Source organism: Amblyraja radiata, chromosome 1, assembly GCF_010909765.2.
Source record: "Amblyraja radiata isolate CabotCenter1 chromosome 1, sAmbRad1.1.pri, whole genome shotgun sequence".
Lineage (NCBI taxonomy): Eukaryota > Metazoa > Chordata > Chondrichthyes > Rajiformes > Rajidae > Amblyraja > Amblyraja radiata.
Window position 1 is genome coordinate 45,115,258 of NC_045956.1, and position 20,173 is coordinate 45,135,430.

At 39.8% G+C, this 20,173-nt stretch overlaps 1 protein-coding gene across 2 annotated transcripts in view; it reads left to right on the plus strand.

Annotated features, from left to right (window-relative positions):
- The window catches only part of sclt1 (sodium channel and clathrin linker 1), a 62,207-nt gene that overhangs the window by 29,947 nt on the left and 12,087 nt on the right, over positions 1-20,173 (plus strand). For both annotated transcript variants that reach the window (XM_033020813.1, XM_033020821.1), the window contains 6 exons: positions 2,271-2,362; positions 7,024-7,201; positions 11,066-11,164; positions 12,937-13,008; positions 14,617-14,691; positions 18,283-18,428. In XM_033020813.1, coding sequence (XP_032876704.1) covers positions 2,271-2,362; positions 7,024-7,201; positions 11,066-11,164; positions 12,937-13,008; positions 14,617-14,691; positions 18,283-18,428 — 662 coding nt within the window. The remainder of the gene's footprint in view (positions 1-2,270; positions 2,363-7,023; positions 7,202-11,065; positions 11,165-12,936; positions 13,009-14,616; positions 14,692-18,282; positions 18,429-20,173) is intronic.

Here is a 20,173-nt window from a genome sequence, read left to right on the forward strand (position 1 = left end):
ACCTCCTTCGAGCATGAAGGAGAGTTACAAAGACCTCCTAGGACCTCGTGTCGACCATGCTGCGAGTATGAGTCGAGGGCAAACTCTTCTAAACTTGCCAATTAGGTCGCCGCAGTGGGACAGCCCCTTTACCCCACAGAGCCTGTGCAGTGACTAGACTTTAGAGATTCAGCATGGAAACAGGTCCTTAGGCCCACCAAGTTCATGTCGACCATCAATCACCCCCATACTAGCACTATCCTACACACTAGGGACAACTTACAATTTTTACTGAAGTCAATTAACCCACAAACCTGTACGTCTTTGGAGTGTAGGAAGAAAATGGACCACCCGGAGAAAAGCCACGCGGTTACAGGGAGAACGTACAAACTACACTCAGCACCCGTAGTCGGGATCGAACTAGGGTCTCTGCGCTACTGTGCTGCCCCAATGGCTACATCAGGTTTCAGTAGGTCCCTTAAGAATATTTGATAACAGATAGCTACTTTCATTGGAAGACCAGCAGGTTTTGCACCGATCAGAAGGCATTTTTCACTGAGTTACTGATATTCCAAAATCAGTTGATGCTTGTCTCGCTGTCTCTGGCTGCTGCAAATAAGGCACAGAACACTGTGTTACATTGCTGCTCAGGATGATCTTTGTATCAAATGTATGTTCTAAAAATAAAATTCATGCAGTCATATCCTACAATTCTTTGGGCGACTGAGGAGACTACTCACGACCATACAGGCGATCATGTGGCGACAGCCTAGTTGCCTGTAGTCGTCTAAAAAAATCACCTAAGTGGGACAGGCCCTTTAGTGTTGCTATGTGCTGAGATTGTGAAGGATATGACTAGTTATGTTGCTGTCCAATTATTTAGATTATGCTGTATTGGCTGTTCCTGGTGAAATAGTGTGTGCACAAGAACATATTCACCTTGTGTCATAAAAATGTTGTTGCTGTTCATGGTTGTTTGATCTGGTGAGGAATCGCCATCTGCTCCATTTCTAAGACTAGATTGCACGTTCACCTTCCAGCACCTGAGTCCCGGGTTCGATCCTGACATTGGATGCCGTCTGTACAGAGTTAGTAAAAACGTGGGTTTTCTCTGGGTGCTCCAGTTTCCATCCACATTCCAAAGATGTACAGGTTTATAGATTAATTGGTTTCTGTAAATTGTCCGTAGCATATATGATAGAACTAGTGTACGGGTGATCGTTGGTCGGTGCGGACTTGATTGCCTGAAGTGCCTGTTTTCATGCTGTAATTCTCTTTCACAAAATTATCTTTAAAAAAAATAATAGTGCACTGCTTGAAATCTGAAGTTATAAATAGTGTAAGAAATACTCAGTCATTCAAGCATAATTTGTAGAAACAGAAATAGAAACATAATAATTTGGGGTTACTGAACATTCATCAGAATCAAATAGCCTGGAAACGTTTTAACTTGATTATGCCAAGTTTCTAGCTTGGTTTGTAACAATAAAACACCATAATTCAGTGTTAAACATTGCCATAAAATAATCCCTTCAAACCCTCTATGCAGGTTTGATTGTGAAGCTTGACGTTTTAGCAATGAACAAGAGTCTATCCAACAAAGCTATTGAAAATAGTTAGTGACTTTTTAAAAGTACATTTCAGACCATTGAATATCGGCTATCTGCTACCCCTAAGTGGCATATTTCCCATCTAAACTTTATTGTTGCATGGATAGCTGATGGAGAAAATGTCGCCAGTTACTAAGTTGTTTGTAGTTTAGTTTAGAGATACAGTGTGGAAGCAGGCCCATTGGCCCACTGCGTCCCCGTCGACCACAATCCAACACACTCAATGGGAACAATTTGCAGAAGCCAATTAACCTACAAACCTGCATGTCTTTGGAATGTGGGAAGAAACCAGAGCACCCAGTGGAAACCCATGCGGTCACAAGGAGAACGTACAAACTCTGTCCAGACAGCACCCGTTGTCAGAATTGAATCCGGTCTCTGGTGCTTAAAATTAAGGCAAAAGCTCTACCGCTGCACTACTGTGCAACCCCCTTGGTTGAGAAGTTTTGGGTATTAGACTAAGGGAGGAAACTTCGAAGGTAGACAAAAATGCCAGAGAAACTCAGCGGGTGAGGCAGCGTCTGCAGTTCTTTCTTAAACAAGGGAGGAAACTTGTTACATTTTGTTGCCTGCAATGATTGTCATGGTTGTTATTATCAACAACATCTTTAATGTAGAAACAAACTTTGGTTAAGAATAATTTTGCTTATCTTGATACCACATTTTTTTCATTATCTGTAGGAGCAGAATGCTGCAGCTGCACTGGGGAGAGAGGAAGCTTCAGACAAACGATTGCAACAGTTACAATCTGCGATAACCCAAAGCGAAGCCAGGTATTATAAAATCCTGATGTCTGCAGTATATTGCATTCTCTTTTACATGCATCTTATGCTGATTTTTTTTTTTCATTTATAAGTTATGCCAAGAATGAGATATTTTATACTTACAGTAACATCGGCTTTTAATCGGCATCTTTCTCCAAATGTAAATACAATGGACAGCCACCAGTCTGAGGAATGGTCTCGATCCGAAACGTCACCCATTCCTTCTCTCCAGAGATGCTGCCTGGCCCGCTGAGTTACTCCAGCATTTTGTGTCTATCTTTGGTGTAAACCAGCATCTGTAATTCCTTCCTACAGCATTGGTTATTACTGATTATGATTATTAACTGTGACTAATACAGAAATTAGTCGAGGTAAATTGTACACTGCTTTTCCCTCCCACTGCGAATGCTTGCTTTAGTGTCTGACAATGTTACCCAAGCCATTCTAGAATATTATACAATGCATTTCCCTTCATGATAGAAAAGTGGGTCAAAAAGAAGCCAATTAAATATTGCATAATCTTGGAAGTAATTATAGGCATGTGGGAGTCCAAATCCTTCGACATGTATTATTGGACTATTGGATTATTTTACAATAAATTCTGTAGCATGTTTTTTTCTTAAATACCAACTAGTTACCTGATACAGTTGGATAAGTTAATCTATGTCACACACATCTATTTAGCAGCATTCAATGAACAGTTACACCAAACTATCAGATTGCAATAATTTTCACATAACTCCTCTAGAGGGGTTTATGATTTTTGAGAACCATGGTAACAATTGTACACTGGTGCAGAAACTTTATAGTAACCTGATAACATTAAAATGATTAAAGTGTAATTAATAAAATTGATACCTATATCTCAGGAAATTAGATTTTTTACAAGATTTGTGCACTTATGCTTGATTGTACTCGTGTCTGGTATGATTTGCCTAGATTGTACACTAAAGAATGTATTTATCTGTATCTCTATAAAACCTTTTTGTGATATCCAAAGATTTAAAAAATGTTTGTTTGGTTTGGAAATTAGAGACAGAGTAATTTAGAGGAATGTCCTAAACTCAAGCCCTGTATATCAACAAACCTCTAAGGCATTAAATAAAGATTAACGCTTTGATCAATTTAAATTTACTACAACCTGCTGATGCTTACAAGTCTGGCTGATCACATCTATGATTTAAACACTTGTAAGTTTACACTGGCACTCAGAACTAGCTTTTGTACATTTGTGGACATTACAAACTGCCAAGAAATAAACAATTTTCAGAAGTATGTGCTAGAATTACAAGAACAGTATGAAATGTATGGCAGAACACTAATCACCATTTCTGTGATGGGCCCTTATGAAAATCTAAGTAACACTCAAGGCTTCCAAGATTAGTTTTCCATTTATTCATTTTTTAAAGTGCCAGTGAAGACCAGGACCAGATCCTGGAGTTCGGGGCATGAGGATGGGGGCAGGAAGTGACAGGATTGTGAATGGAGGGTCGTAGCTGGGGATCAAAGTCCAGGTTGAGGTAAGAGGCCAGATTAGAGGTGGTGGTAAGAGAAAACTGTATTATCAAAATGAATCAGGCCTGGAGGAGATTGGGATGTGGGGGTACAGTGAAAAGGTATACATTTATACAGGTACACATTTAGACAGGTACATGGATAGGACCGGTTTAGAGAGATATGGGCCAAACGCACACAGGCGGGACTAGTGTAGATGGGACATGTTGGCCGGTGTGGGCTTGTAAACCGAAGTGCCTGTTTCCACGCTGTAAGACACTATGACTATAAAGAGAATTGGTATTGAGAGTGGCATCATGATTGGGCTGAGGTGGTTTGTCAGAGATTGGGATCTCCTGGGGATTGCCAGGTCACTAGTCAGGGCCGATTAGCTGCTCTTAGGGTTAGGGGAGCATCATTATCAATATGCTGGAGGAAGAATGAGGGATGCAATGGCTTTAGAGGTACAATTTAGTTTAGAATTTAGAGATTCTGTCTTTGATATTTCCACAATGGAAAAAAGGTTCTGACTGTCTACCCTATCCATGCCTCTCATCATTTTATAATATTCTATCAGGCCTCTCCACAGCCTCAGACATTCCATAGATACCAATCCAAGATTATCCCACTTTATAGCTAATGCCCTCTAACCAGGCTGCATTGTGGTAAACCTCTTCTGCACCCTCTCCAAAGCTTTCATATCCTTCTTGTAATTGGGTGACTAGGACTGCACACAGTATTCCAAATCCAGTCTAACCAAGTCCTATAAAGCAACAACATGACTTCCTGACTCTTGTATTCAATGCCCCGACTGATGAAGGCACGCGTAGCATTTATCTTCTTTACCACTTTATGAGTATAGTGCGGAAAAAAATAATCATAAGAAATATTATATTTGATAGTCTTTATTGGTGAAATCCAGTTTATTGCTGCTTCTGAAATTTCATAGCAAAAGTTTACCTAATAATATCCCCAAAGATATAATAAACAAGTATAATTCTGATGATAATATTATCTCCTTATCATAGGTCGTCTTCAAGTATGAACTAAAGGTGAGAATTGATAGGCTATTTGATTCTAAAGGGCTTAAATGAACAAGATTGGAATCCATTTCAAAAAGAGATAAATTATATTTGGGTAACATTTTCTTATTCTCTCCAGCAATCTCAGAGTGCTACAAAACTGATGAATTGCTTTCAAAAGATAATCTTCCAAAATGTCAGCAGACATCACAACCTTTTAGGAACATTATACCACTTACTAGAAGAACTGGGTGTTGATGATTATATAACAGTGAGGCTAAAAGTGAAACGTTAGATGAAGCACTACAATTCATTAATGTAAATTAAGGACTTTGAGAAGGAGGAAGTGCAACATACAATGGGAATAGCACCATTAAATGAAAATAAAATCTGCATGGTTTGTTTTTATGAAAGATTTTCATGAAAGTGCAACCTGCAAGAATTAATACAGACGCAAATTGCTGGAGTAACTCGGCAGGTCAGGCAGCATCTCTGGAGAGCGTGGCTAGGCAACGTTTTGAGTTGGGACCCTTCCTCAGACTGATTGTCCCACCCCCACTTCTCTTCCAGTACTCTTCCCCCTCACTACAAGGTCAGGTAAGTGGTTGGTGACCATTTCATCGAACACTTGCTTTCAATCCGCCAAGGCCTACTGGATCGAATGGCTAGACACAAAATGGTAGAGTAACTTAGCAGGTCAGGCAGCATCTCTGGAGAAAAGGAAGGGGTGACATTTCGGGTCAAGATCCTTCAGACTGAGGAAGTCTGAAGTACGGTCTCGACCCAAAACGTCACCTATTCCTTTTCTCCAGAGATGCTGCCTGACCCGCTGAGTAAACGAACATCTGCAGTTCTTTGTTCAAAAGGGAACTGCAGATGCTGGAATATCGAAGGTACACAAAATTGCTGGGGAAACTCAGCGGGTGCAGCAGCATCTATGGAGCGAAGGAAATAGGCGACGTTTCGGGCCGAAACCCTTCTTCAGACTGATCTGCAGTTCTTTCCTACACATTCCACCTATCACTTGCCTAACTTTGTCCCACCCTACTCCTCTTTCAGTTTTCTCCCCCCCACTACAGTTAGTCTAAAGAAGGGTCCCGATTCAAAACATCGCCTATCCATGTTCTCCAGAGATGCTGTCTGAGCCACTGAAGTACTCCAGCACTTTGTGTCTTTTTGTTGTAAACCAGTATCTGCAATTCTTTCTGTCTGCATCAATTAATACATTATCTGTTTTCCCCAAAAGCATATAGAGTGGTCCAAGAACAGAAATCATTCAATATTAATAGATATAATACATTGTTAAGAGACTAATATATTGGTTGTTTTTAATTGCAGACAGCTGGATTGAAATGGGACAACATTATGTGTAAGAAGGAACTGCAGATGCTGGTTTAAACTGATGATAAACACAAAAATCAGGAGTAACTCAGTGAAGGAATGGGTGACGTTTCGGGTTGAGTCTGAAGAAGGGTCTCGACCCGAAACGTCACCCATTCCTTCTCTACAGAGATGCTGCCTGTCCTGCTAAGTTACTCCAACTTTTTGTGTCTATCTTCGGGACATAAATGATGTTAGGTATACAAACCTGATAGTTACATAAGGAAATAATACCTTTAGTTGCAGGTATCATTACCCAGGTATTTTGCAGTAGTGATTCTGCAAAATGAAACCAGGGTTAACAATACGAAAGTGAAGACAGAGTGTTTCAACTAGTTTTGTATTTATTTGAGTATTTAGGGTGAAGGGTGATCTAATTAAACTGTTCAAAGTAAAACTGAGCAACTATTGCCTCTGGGATTACTTTGGAACAAAAGGCATAACCTTGAAATTAGAGCTGGGTAATGTGGCGGAAATGCCAAGAAGCAGGTGGTTCGTGCAAAATAATAGAAATCTGGAATTCTCACTATCACCAGTTGTGATGAAGTCTATTGGAAATTTCAGATTTGAGATGTATCCTTTTTTTGTGTAGGCCAGGACATTAAAGGTTAAGCAAACATGATAGATGGATGCAATTCAAATAGGTAGCTTGTTGATCAAATAGATTTGAGCGCTCTACATGTTTCAATGCTCCCATGTAAATCTTTTCTAACCGAGCAGTCAGGCAAATAAGATCCTGGCATTCTATAATACATTTTAATATTGTTTTTACAGATTGCGGGCAGCTGCACAGGTTGCAGAGCAGTTGCAAAAAGAGAAAATTGGTTTTGAGCTGCAAATCGGCGAACTTCAGGAAAAATATGCACAAGCAGAAGACGAGAAATATGAAGCAGTGGCCAAGGTTCGAGATAGCACGCAACTACTTGAAGAAGCAAACTTGCAGAAAGATCAGGTAAGATTTCACAGTAGGCTCTGTCCTTAAGTCAACTAAAAAATCTAAAGGAGTAGCTGTTCTATATCTTCGTTGACAGCAGTGTGGAATGTCCATAATGTACTCAGACTTTTAAGGATTTTTAATGTACATGGAGTTTAAGTCGATATAAATGTATTTGAAGATGTTATTGTTTCACACCTTAGATAAAATTCCGATAATATCTACAAATATGTAGAGCCAAAACTTACTTTTAAAATGTGCATAGCAATAAAATTACAGAGATGGATCGATAGAGAGAAAACATTTTGAAATGAAGGTGCTGATTGTTGAAAGTGCATTCTCCACTGGAGGTAGTGTCATATAGCTCAACTTGCCTAATTCGACCAACATGTTCTATCTACACTAGTCCCACTTGCATGCAATTTGACCTTTTCATTCTAAACATTTTCTATCCGTGTACTTCTCCAAATATCTTTTAAATGTTATAGTATCTGCCTCAGCTACCTCCTCTGGCAACTCGCTCCATATAGTCATATGTGTGAAAAATGTTGTCCCTCGGTTTGATATTAAATCTTTCCCCTCTGACCTTAAACCTATGTCCTCTGGTCCTTGATTCCACTACACTGGGTAAATAAAACTCTGTGCCTTCACGCTATCTATTCCCCTCATGTATCAGTATCCGGAATGGAGTGTGAGTTCAATCAGGAATTGAGAGTTGTCACACAGCAAAAGTAGAAAGGTTGATGACTTGGAAATAAATAAACGCAAGGATGCAAATTTAAAGATGTCTAACTGAGAATCATTGTACATGGGAAGGGACAGAATTGATGAATAAGTGAATGCATTGGATAAGATATGAGCATGAGACATTTGGTAGTACAGGTGCACAACCTTTTATCCGAAAACCTTGGGACCAGACACTTTTCGTAATTCAGAATTTGTCGGCCTTCGGAATGGAAAATTTTTAGCGTAGATTTTAATGGCTGGCTCAGTGGTAGAGTGCTCGGCTCATATCCGCAAGGTCGCGAGTTTGCGCCTTGATCCCGGCAGTTACTCGGTCGCGAGTTTGAGTCTTCAATGTAGTTTTTTCTTGCAGAATAAATGTTTGTATGAAATGCAGTGTAGGAGAGGTGTACTGACTGTGTGGGCAGAACTTTGGAAGTGATTGCCCACCAGTCTAAAAAGCCGCTGTGTCTCCCTGTCCCTGGGATAGCAGGGGACAATCAAACAGCACAATACCCCCCTCCCCCTCCAACCCCAGAGGAATCCGCTCCCCGATGGGCCGCTACGGCAACAAGTGGCAGTTTGCCCACAGCCCGAGCTGCGCCCCCTCATCCGCCACCCCAAGAACAAGACGTACCTTGCACACCATCAGCTTCTGCCCCTACGTGTTCCTCTGGAGTTGGAGCGGGGCTGGGCTGGAGTTGCTGCTGGCTGTGGGTCTCTGGGATCTCCGTGCTTGCAGTGGGCCTGGGGGTCGGTGTCCCGTTGGTCCTGACGTCTCCGGCCACCCCCCTGGACTGGAGCTGAGACTGGGAACTGTACCGCCCTTGCCCCCTCCCTCTGCAACTGCAAACAACCCCACTCTCCTGCAAGGGCGGTACAGTTCCTGGAGGATGGCAGGTGGCCGGAGACGTCAGGACCAACGGGGCTGGGCTGCTGTTGGCTGTGGGTCTCTGGGATCTCCGTGCTTGCAGTGGGCCTGGGGGTCGGTGTCCCGTTGGTCCTGACGTCTCCGGTGACGCACTGACCTGCTGTCATCGCCGACGTGAAGACAGTGCAAAGCCCCCGCACCGGTGCAATGAGCGGGGAGCTGGAGAGGGGAGGGAAGGGGTCACACACATGGCCGGGAAGCAGAGGGGTGTAGGTGGGGTGAAACTGAAGGGAGCGACAATCTGCTGCTGCCTGCCCGCTGAGTTAAAAAGTTCCCACGCAAGACTCACGATACACTGTGTATCGTGAGTCTACCGTGGGAACATTTTAACTCAGCGGGTAGGCAGCAGCATATTGTCAATTATTAACCCTCCCGCGCAATATACCCTCACCTTCTCTTTTATGAATGGGGATTTAGTTCCCCTTTCTTCGAGGACCGACCGGAGGTTCCGCTGTCACCTCTGCGGGCCGCCCTCGGTGAACGTTTTCAAGGACCTTTCTTCAAGGACCGAAAAAATGTCCGCTATTCGGAGGTTTTCGTTATTTGGATCTTCGGATAAAAGGTTGTGCACCTGTACTGAATTTTATGGTGGATGGATTAAGGGAAGAATGACAAGGAGAAATTAAAATAAGATGCAGAAATTGTGGATTTCCAGCTGTTACAAATGTCCAGTTTTTGTGATGGAATCTATATTAGTTTAGGAACAAGTTGCCATGGGATTGACTCATCCTACAACGACAATTGGGGAATAAAATTGTGCCAGGAATAGTTTGAAAATTGGTGGAAGGATAAGTCTTCCTATTGTTGTTAATGTAAATTTTGGATTATTTATGATCAAAATTTATTACAAAAAAGCAAAAACGGTAATGTCTTTATATATTTAACATAGTTTAAAATGTATTCAGGTGCTTTACAGGAGTGTTATCGAACATCATTTCATAATTATGTTTGAACTGCATAAGGTATAGAGGTGAATAGATTTAGACAAGGATTTTCGGAGCTGAATGGTGTAACCTGATTGACATAGCATTAAAGTCAGCCACACAGAACAGGCAAAAATACTGAGAGGCTTGTGGGACTAGTGGAGTTTGCAGAGATGACAAGGACATGAGGATATGTAAACAACAATGAGATTTGTTAAGTCAAGATCCTGCTGGATAGTGTAGTTAATTGAGCTCAGAATTGGGAAAGGTGAAAACGACATAATGCAAGTCTACGGTAGCTGAGGTCACCATGTGAGAAGCTGGCCAGGGGTGTGTAGGAACGGTTCCATCCAGAAGAAGTATGCTTGAAGGATGGTTTCAACAGTAGATTAATTAAGGCAGGGCTGAGGTTGGTTGAGTCATGGATGTTATAGTGCCACCTTTGTGTTGGAGGATTGTTAATGATCATAAATAAACCACAGACACTGTGCAGTCGATATCCGGTCACCAGCTTGTCAACTCATGCTTTATGTGGTGTAGATGATCTTGCTGATGAATTCTTAACCCCAGGTCTTGTAGATCACTAAACCTACAGCAATAGACGGGTAAGTCAAGCCTATGCTCATGAAACAAAGTTTGTGGGTGACTAAAGATGATGGCTTCAGCCTCCTCGAATTTACTTGAAGGACATCTCTGCTCCTGAACAAGCAAAACAATAAATTAAAATAAATGAATGACAGTAGAGAGGAAGAATGATTCAGTGAAATACAGATGGGTGTGATCAACAAATATGTGGAACTGGGATGTTTTTAGATGCAGTCTTAGTGGCATAGCATTTGAATATGAAGTAGCAGGAAGCCACAGCTAGTTCTTTGAGGAACAACAATGCAGAAATATGTTGCAGATGACTGGACAGATAGGAAAGGAAATGGGTGAGGACAGGCTTACCCAGATGGAAAATGGACACTTGAAAATGTCAGTTCATCTAAGTAGCAGTAAGCAGCAATGGTCATGCAATCAGTATCTCTTAAATATTTTTTAAATAGATAGATAGATGGATAGATAGATAGATAGTTAATGTTTTTTTCAAGCACTATTGCTAAAATTAACTACATGGTCAATTCATAATGCTTTGATCATACTTTAAATACGCCAACTTAGACCTATATTTAGAGCAAAACATTCTTAACTACGTATCCCATGACAGGACGAAAATTGGCTGATTTGAAATATTAATGCTAAAATTAAAAATAACCATCAAAATGAGTAACTTTGTTTCTTTTCCCACTTTTGCAAAACATTCAGGTTTTATTACGTGAAAAACAAAAAGATGAAGAAGTGGCAAAAATGAAAGAATCTATGTTTCAGCTCGTTCAAGAAGCTGCTGCTCGAACCAAGAAAGAGGTTGTCAGATCACGGCACTTTTCAACATTTATTTAATTCTGGGTGTAGAACACTGGACCTAACATAATGTTCAATATGGTTTCAATAATTTAAAACAAATGAAAAATATAATACAGATAAGCATTTTGGTACAAGTTTGCTTGTTCCTTTATAAATCTTGCAGCTTTAAAGCATTGACTAGAGTCATTATTTAATCATGAGGTTGTAGATGTAGCCCAGTCCATCACAGACACCAGATTGCACAGCATTGACTCCATCTACATTTCACGCTGCCTCGGAAAAGCAGCCAATACAATCAAAGACTTGTCCCACCCTGGTCATTCCTTTTTCACCCGCTCCTGTCTGGCCAGAAGTTACATAAGCTTGAAAGCACACACCACCAAACTCAGGAACAGTTCCTTTCCCTCTATTTTCGGGTTCTGAATGGTCCTTCCATAAGCTAGGGTACTGTCCAATTCATAGTGTACTTTGGACTTTGTTTATGGAACTGAAGCGCTACAGTTCTGAGAACTATATTCTGTATCTTCCCCTTTGTTCTATTTATTGCACTGGAGTTTGACATGCTTGTATTTATATATAATATTATATGATTTGTTTGGACAGCATGCAAAACAAAGTTTTTCACTATATCTACCTAATAATAAACCAAAACAATAGTCAAGTATAAATATTCTGAGTCTGAAGAAAAAGACCAGAATACTTCATCTTCCATTGATTACAAAGCCTTGACTGTCTTCAGGATTTTTGTTTTAATAACTTAATTTTAGTGGAATCAAAAGAATTGGCCTTTAAGATGGAAAAATTTGAACCTTTTGAGTTATTCCTATAAATTTGTCAATTTTGTAGATCTGCATTTTTAGATATATTGCTGGTTCAGAATTTCCTTTATCAACAGCAATTCAACTTCCTTTCACAAAGCTGACCACACCGGGTCTTGATGGCCAACGTGTAATGATTAGGTCCAGTCTGTCATATTCATCTTGTGCATAGATTTGAAGTCAGGCATATGAACGCAGCATTATTCAATGTGATCAACATTCACTTAAAGTCAATAACCAAGGTCTGTTTCCTTAGGTGCAGCAATTATTTCAAATTTAGTCAATTGATCGACTCTGAGTATCTAAGAATTATGTCCAGCAAAAATCAATTGAAACCACACAGGTGTGCCCTGTGTGCATAATTAGTTAAGTGATGAACAGTGAACAACAGTCAATTGAAGTCCAATTACAGTGCAAGATCAAGAGCGTGAAACCAGTTCATTGATTGGCCATCAATTAGTTTTTAAAAAGAAAATGGCTTACTTCCTTACAATTTTATGCTCATTGTGACACTGAAGAAGACATTATTCTAGTCAAAATTCAAGTAGAATTATGAGCAGCGTTTATTTTTTATACTCAAGTTTGCATACACCTTCAACATACCTTTGCTTTGTTAAACTGACAAAAGTCCAGCACATTGTGGCTGTTAACTCCAAAATTAGATAATAAATATCCTAACACGCTATTATTTATGAATCTACTGCACTAATTTTGTTGACATTGAAACTGTAGACTGATTTAACTTAAACTCAAAACAAATTGCATTTTCAGAGACATTTTTAATGAGGATTAGTTTAATGTTTGATATTAATTGTAATTAATATAATACATATATTTGAAATATTTAATATTTGAAATTAAGTGCTAACTTTTTTGTTTTAATAAGGTTAGTTAAATTGAAGTAAAATGCATGAAGGAAATGCCATAACATTCTCAGTTTTATTTTCCCTGTAGATTGAAAACGTCAGAAAACAAAGTAATGTACAGATATCCCGTTTAACTGAGGAACTCTTTGCTATGCAAATGGTATGTATGTTATCCCTGTGAACAATAAATTGAGGTGAAGGGGGCTGAACTTGATCCAGTATTTAATCACTCGCTTTTTCTCTCAGACAGTTAAAGTCAAGAGCCAGTGTGGGACGGTAAGGAGAGCAAAAGCAAGTTGAATAAAAGTGCAGGTGAAAATGTTAGTTGCAAAAGCACTAGTTAAGAACAGCATAGATGAGGACTTGGGGCAAATTTGCCACGGCAGAGGTCAATGCAAACTGTTTGAGGTGATGATTCCATGACACATGAAATTATTTACCACTTGCCACGGTGGCATAGCAGTAAAGTTACTGCCTAACTGCGCCAGAGAGCCGAGTTCGATCCTGACTACGGTGCTGTGTGTATGGAGTTTGCACGTTCTCGCTGCGACCGCGTGGGTTTCCTCCAACACTTCGAAGTCGTACAGGGTTGAAGGTTAATTGGCTTTGGTAAAAATTGTAAAGTGTCCCTGGTGTGTCGGATAGTGCTAGTGTAGGGTATTGCTGGTCAACACACTCATTGGGCCAAAGGACCCGTTTCAACACTCTACCTAAAACTATTAGTACTAATGCTGTATAAGTCAGATATATAAGCAACGATCAAGTTGCTGAGAAAATATGTCTTCTCAAATGAGAGCAAAACGTGGGTTTTTTTTATCATGTTTCTTTTAGGATATAACAAAGGGATTCATAGCAGATGAAGTTTAGTTACTGTTGTAAAATAGGCACATTAACAGCCAAATTATATACAACAAGCTCCCAGGTTGAATAACATAATAATTGTTGTAATAAAGCTGAGGAAGGGATTAGTATTCACAGCAACAGTGAGGTAATTTCCATGGTCTTTCAAAGAGCTAAAAAATCTTTTGCATCCATGTCAGAGAGCAGATGGAGACTCAGTTTAAGATCTACTTGTTCTGTGAGTGTGCAGTGTTTTATTATTATTAGGAAATAAAATGATATCTTAAGAGTGGCATAATCAACGAGACATCTGGCAGCATTTTGGTTATGTAATATAGTTTCTCTAATATTATAGGAAACCATTGGTGTTTTACTGAAAATTTAAAAAGAACACGACAAATTTTAGCCCTTTATCAAGTTCAAAACTCTTCAAATTTAAATGTTATAAAACATTGTTGAGGCATTTTTTTGTTTAGAGGGATTAATTCTGGATGATAAATCAGCCAAGATGACCAATTCAGACATGTTGAGTATTCAGATAAATAATTGTGCAAACGCCTTCATAGATGTTGATGTTAAATAATGAGATTTATCCTCAACTAAAGTACAACCGCTGTCACAAACAGACATTTCCCTAAAGTAAAAACACAAAATGCGTCAAATACTCAGTAATTCAAACAGAACAAAGTCAATATTTCAGTTTGATGACCTAATCTGAACTGTTCTATTGACAGGTTATGCTAAGTTATGGAAATGCTAAGTCCATTCATCTCTCCAAGGCTGCTGTCTGAGCTGCTGAATATTGCTAACTTTTTTTTTAAATTTCAGAATTTCAACACCTGCTGTTGTTTTGCTTGTTCAAACCTCTGATATCATAGGTTTCATTTATTTGCCAAAGTTTTATTATGTAATTGTTTCTTCCTGATAGAATTGTGAAGATAAACAAGGTCAGATTGATCGGGCTATAAGAGAGAAGCGAGCTGTGGAAGAAGAACTTGAAAAGGTAAAAGAAAAACAAAGTGTGATGAGTTTTGAGGAAATTCTTAACTATTATAAGCATCCATTGCTTTCCTTTCCAACTTAATTTCCCCCCTCCACAATCAAGAAGTCTAACTGTTTTTTGTAATACTTTGTGCAAAAGTAAGGCTGGATATGACATTAACTGAATCCCGGGACCCAATAATAAGAGGTGTCGCTCCAATCCTAGCAACAGGGAAGAAATGGACTCCAGCAGCAGTGGTACTGGACGCAAAAACCGCCCTCCAACACATAGTGGGCCATGTCCAACAAGGCCGAGGGGGCTTTGGCCTGGGAGCAATGAAACCTACCTGGCAAAAGGCTACTCCACCTGGTGGTGGATTAGGTGCGCCACCAGGAAGAAGCAGCCAGGTGTGCCAAAGCCATATCCCAAGCCAAACAAGGCCGCTGGATGAGGTGGGATGGCATTGAGAGGAGGAAGATCACATGGAGAGAGCTGTGGACCATGGAGCTTCATTATCAGAGCCACATATGACGTCCTTCCCTCTCCCATAAACCTAAATCTTTGGCTGGGAGAGGATCCAGCCTGCCCCCTGTGTGCAGTTCCAGCAAACCTCAAGCACATCCTGGTCGGTTGTAAGACCAGCCTAACACAAGGCAGACACACCTGGCGACACATCCAGGTGCTGAGGTGTTTGGCAGCTGAACTCGAGTGCCTGGATTTGTGCCTGGAAGGTCATGTTTGACTAATCTACTTGAATTTCTTGAAGAGGTTACTAGGGAAATTGATGAGGGTAAAGCGGTGGATGTTGTCTATATAGACTTCAGTAAGGCCTTTGACAAGGTTCCACATGGAAGGTGCACAAAGGAGGGCAATAAAATAACTTGCCAATGCCGCCGAACGGTGCAGTCACTGACTGGCGGAAGAGAAAAGATGCTGTCTGGGCTGCCACGTGACCATCTAGAGGCTAACCATAAGAGACACACCCAGGTCTGATCAACCTGCGGTGGGCCTGCGACTGAGGGTGTCTTGTGATAAAAGGCTGAAACACCCAGTGACGTTGAGGTACACAACTGAAGATGTGTCTGATTAGTAGCAAAATCACCTAGTGGTCATCCCCAAGAATGTCAATTGTAGTGAAAATCTTAGGGATTGTAACATCCAGTCCTACGAATCAATCCCCCTCCACAATCAAGAAGTCTAACAGTTTTTTGTAATACTTTGCTATAATGGAAATTACAACGTGCTCTCTGGCTTCTCGTAACTGTTTCAAAGGACATTGCTATATTTCTCCAATATGGATAGAAACAGATAAACAGATTTGAGATATTTAAGTATGTGTAAGAAAGAACTGCAGATGCTGGTTTAAATCGAAGGGAGACATAAAATGCTGGAGTAACTCGGGGTGAGGCAGCATCTCTGCAGAGAAGGAATGGGCGACGTTTTTATAGAAGGAACGTCGCCCATTCCTTCTCTCCAGAGATGCTGCCTCACCCGCTGAGTTACTCCAGCATTTTGTGTCTTCCTTTGAGATATTTAAGATGCAATTAAAAATGCTGGAACACCATAAATACTCAATTGGTTGGACTGTGTCTGTGGTGAGAAAAATCAAGTGAATGTTCTAGGTCGATTATTTTCAGGCTATTATGTTGCCTAAAGTGAATGGGTTGAATGTGGAAAAGAATCAATCCAAGGGAATGGTGAGGCTTTTAAGGTTGAACAACCTGCACAGACTAACTGACGTTTGGGCAAATAAATGGAGGGTATGAGAAGTCCTTAGGATCTGTGGGATCTAAGCAAGGGGTCAAATCGAATGATAATTTTTTTTAAAGTAAAAATGATCTGATATACGTGTCGGATGTCTTTCTATGAAGGTTTTTCTCTTTAAACTATTTTAAATATTTTATGGATTTCTAGGTCTTGTTCTTAAGATTTTTGGCTGCTGGCCACACCTTGATCAGAATGTGCCTTAATTACTGTTAAAATTCTTACCGTTAGTCTTGCTTTGATCACTTTAGTTCTGCATTTTTACATGAAATATCCTTTGACCCTTGTCCTGTGACATTCTTCCATGCTGACCCTGCCTGACTGATCTTGTTTTGCAAACTGTGAGCATGAAAATTTATCATAAGCAGTAAAGCATTCGGGGCTGAAATAATTAGTGTGGTAATTGCAAAAAGAAAGGAAATGAAAATAAACTTTTTTTTTCTAATCAGTTGAACAATATTACATTTTAAAGTAATTGCATTCTCCTTCTGAAGAATATAAAATTTGGGTGCCATTGAGTGGGGGAAATTCCACGACATTGACCAAGTGACAGGTAAAGAACTGGTAATACTTGCCCAAATTAAAACACTGAGCAACTTGGAGAAGATAAAGGTGCTGATATTAGTTGCTTACTCATCAAGATACTCAATCATTTGTTTATATTCTCTAAGTATCACTAAATTGTGATCAGCAGGAGATACACCAATTCTATCATTTATTTGCCGTTATCCTACAACACACTGGCAATCCATGCACATATTTCACCTGGAATCAATTAAGACTAGTACAATCATTGTCTGTAAAGCTTCTAAAGTAATTTTTAAGTCTCTAGTTCCTGATCTCTCATTCGTTGGTCACATAACCAATTTGTATGATGGAAACACAGATTAAAGCAGAATTATGTGTTGGAACACTGGAACAAAACAGAAAATGCTGGAAAACACAGCAGAGTTGGCTGCACCAGTGGAGAAGGATTAACAAGAAGCCTTAGCTTGGATATGCTGTTAAATGCCAGTTTGTAGGGAGCTTCTTCGCATATGTATTAAATGCAAATGTCCTGAACTAATTTGGCAGATGCAGCTGCCGTATCTCTCAATGTATGATTAACTTAGCTCCCTAGTACTGAAATACCACCCTGTTGAGGGTTCCCCAGCAGAGGGGGCAGATAAATGATCCCACTGATCTTATTGGGGGATTATTGGGTTTACAGAGAAGTTACTGAACGGAAAAGTTTTTTAAATGTTTTAAATGTTTTAATTATTTCAATATTGTTTGCAATATTTTCAATAATTTCCTTTTCTTTTTTTAAATCTAATTTTAGATTATTTGTTTAAAAGCTTTTGATTTTCATGACATTCAGATCTGTCAGTAATGACGCAGAGTTATTTAGATACATTTCATAAGACTGACAGCCAGCAGGTTTTGCCTATTGTGAAAGCAAAGATTTCAATCATTTTTTGGGTTATAGTTACTCGACACAACTGGAGTCTGGAACACTTTGGCACAACAGGGTAGGCATTCTGCAAGCAGACTCATTAAGCTTGGACGTAGCATTCCAGTAAAATCTTGTCCATTCACTCTGTTTCTCCGAATGCAGATGTCATCTACTCCAGTATGTTTTACCATTACATTGTGGTTTTAATGCATCTGGTGCTAGAAGGAATGTCACTAGTGTTATCCAAATCTGAAATGGAACAGTTTCTATGTTTTTAAAAAAGAGAAGCAATTGAGAATTGATACTCAGACATCTATACTCTTTTTATCATTTAATTTTTTCCCCGATGCTTCCTTTTAAATCCCAAGTTTACCTGCAGATTTTAAATTCTAACAACAAAACCTCTATTTCAGATTTATCGGACTAGTGCAGGCAATGAAGAAGATCGCAGAAAAATTGATGAACTGCACCTGCGATATCTGAATGCAGAACGTTCAAAAGATGACCTCGCAATTAGTCTACAGGCGGCACAAAACAAAATCAGGAAACTCGAGATGAAGTAAGAACAGATTACAAACTTTTTCTTGGGGTATAAGTGTTTATCAATCTCAAAATATAATGTGGTAGCATCAACATTACAAGGGCCTGCACCTGGAATATCCTAGTCGCATTTCCAGGTACCATGTTTGTCAGTACTCTCGTAAAGTTGATGTAGCATAAGAAGGGTCCTGATCTAAAATATTGCCTGTTCATTACCTCTACACATGCTGCCTGGCCCACTGAGTTCCTCCAGCACGTAGTGTTTTGCACAAGATTCACAGTGAAGGTCCTGCCCTGGTTTGACTTCCCAAAATGAAACACCTCGCACTTATCTGCATTAAACCTCATTAGCCATTCCTCAGCCGGCTGTTCCAGCTGATCAACAGCCTGCTGTAACTTTAGATACCACCCTCTTTAGTGTCATCTGCAAAATATTCTTGCCAATTTTTGTTTTTGTTCTCTGGATGTGTTATTTCCCGCTTCTTCAAATGAGGTTTGATTTTGACATCCACCTCTCTGACACCATATGTTTTCTAATAAATTATTAAATATGTGTAGTAATGTTTGTAATATCACACAGCAGAGTTGGTAGACCTACTGCCTCACAAAGCAGGAGACCCGGGTTCAATCCTGACCTCGGGTGCTGTCTTTGTGAAGTTTGCACGTTCTCCGTGACCATGTAGCTTTCCTCCAGATGCTTCAGTTTATTCCAACATCCTAAAGACATGCGGGTTTGTAGGTTAATAGGCCATTACCCCTATTGTGTAGGGAGTGGATGTGAAAGTGGGATATTGTAGAATTAATGTGAATGGGTGATCAAAGGACAGCATGGACTCGGCGGGCCAGCCTGTTCCTTGCTATATCTCTAAATTAAACCAGATATCTCTTCCCTAATTATCATAAATTGTGTGGATGCCGTTCATCAGACCAAGAGTTTCATCCTTGATTAGTTTATGTATGTTCCCTTCTATTTTAAAAACAATTATTACTCACATCGTCATCCAGTGTCATATTTACTTGTTCTACCTCCCCAATGGATACTAAAACTAAACAAGACTTTAATACCGCTCCCATTTGACTTGTCTATCCCCAGGTCTTCTAATTTCCATTCAGATATTTCTCATTTTATTATAAAAACAAAAAATGTTGCAGTTCGCACAGTTTCTGTGAAAGGAGAAACAGTGGTAACATTTCAGATTGAAAACATTTCATCAAAACAATAGAGTTCTGATGAAGGGGCCTTCCACCTGAAACATTATTTATATATCTTCCCACAGATGCTGTCCTGATCTGCCAGATCCAGCATTTTCTGTTTTTTATATCAGATTTTAAGCATTTGCAATTTTTTGAAATTGTCCTTATTATGACATTGTGTCTGTACTATATTTAGCTTTTTCTTGATGAGTCGCCGCATAATTTGTTTGAATGTTATGCACTTGCATTTGGACCTCAACTTGAATGTTTCAGGTTGAATTCACTCATGTTAAAGTTTGTAATTACGGTTACAAGCTCCATGCAATTAGTGATTGATATCTCACTAAATAGTCAATGAACGCAAACATTCTTTTGCTCTAAGTAATTGTTGTGTGTGAAAAATGGCAGGGTTGCGACTAGTTTTCTCCAATGTCTTGGTTTATTTTAAAACCAAATACACCACCTGTTACTAAGTGCTATAGGCCAGGGTCAAGTTGTTGGGATGAGGTAGCTGGTTGACATAAGGAGCAAGCAATGACATTTTTCTTTCGTGCCTCAGTGAGAGGATTG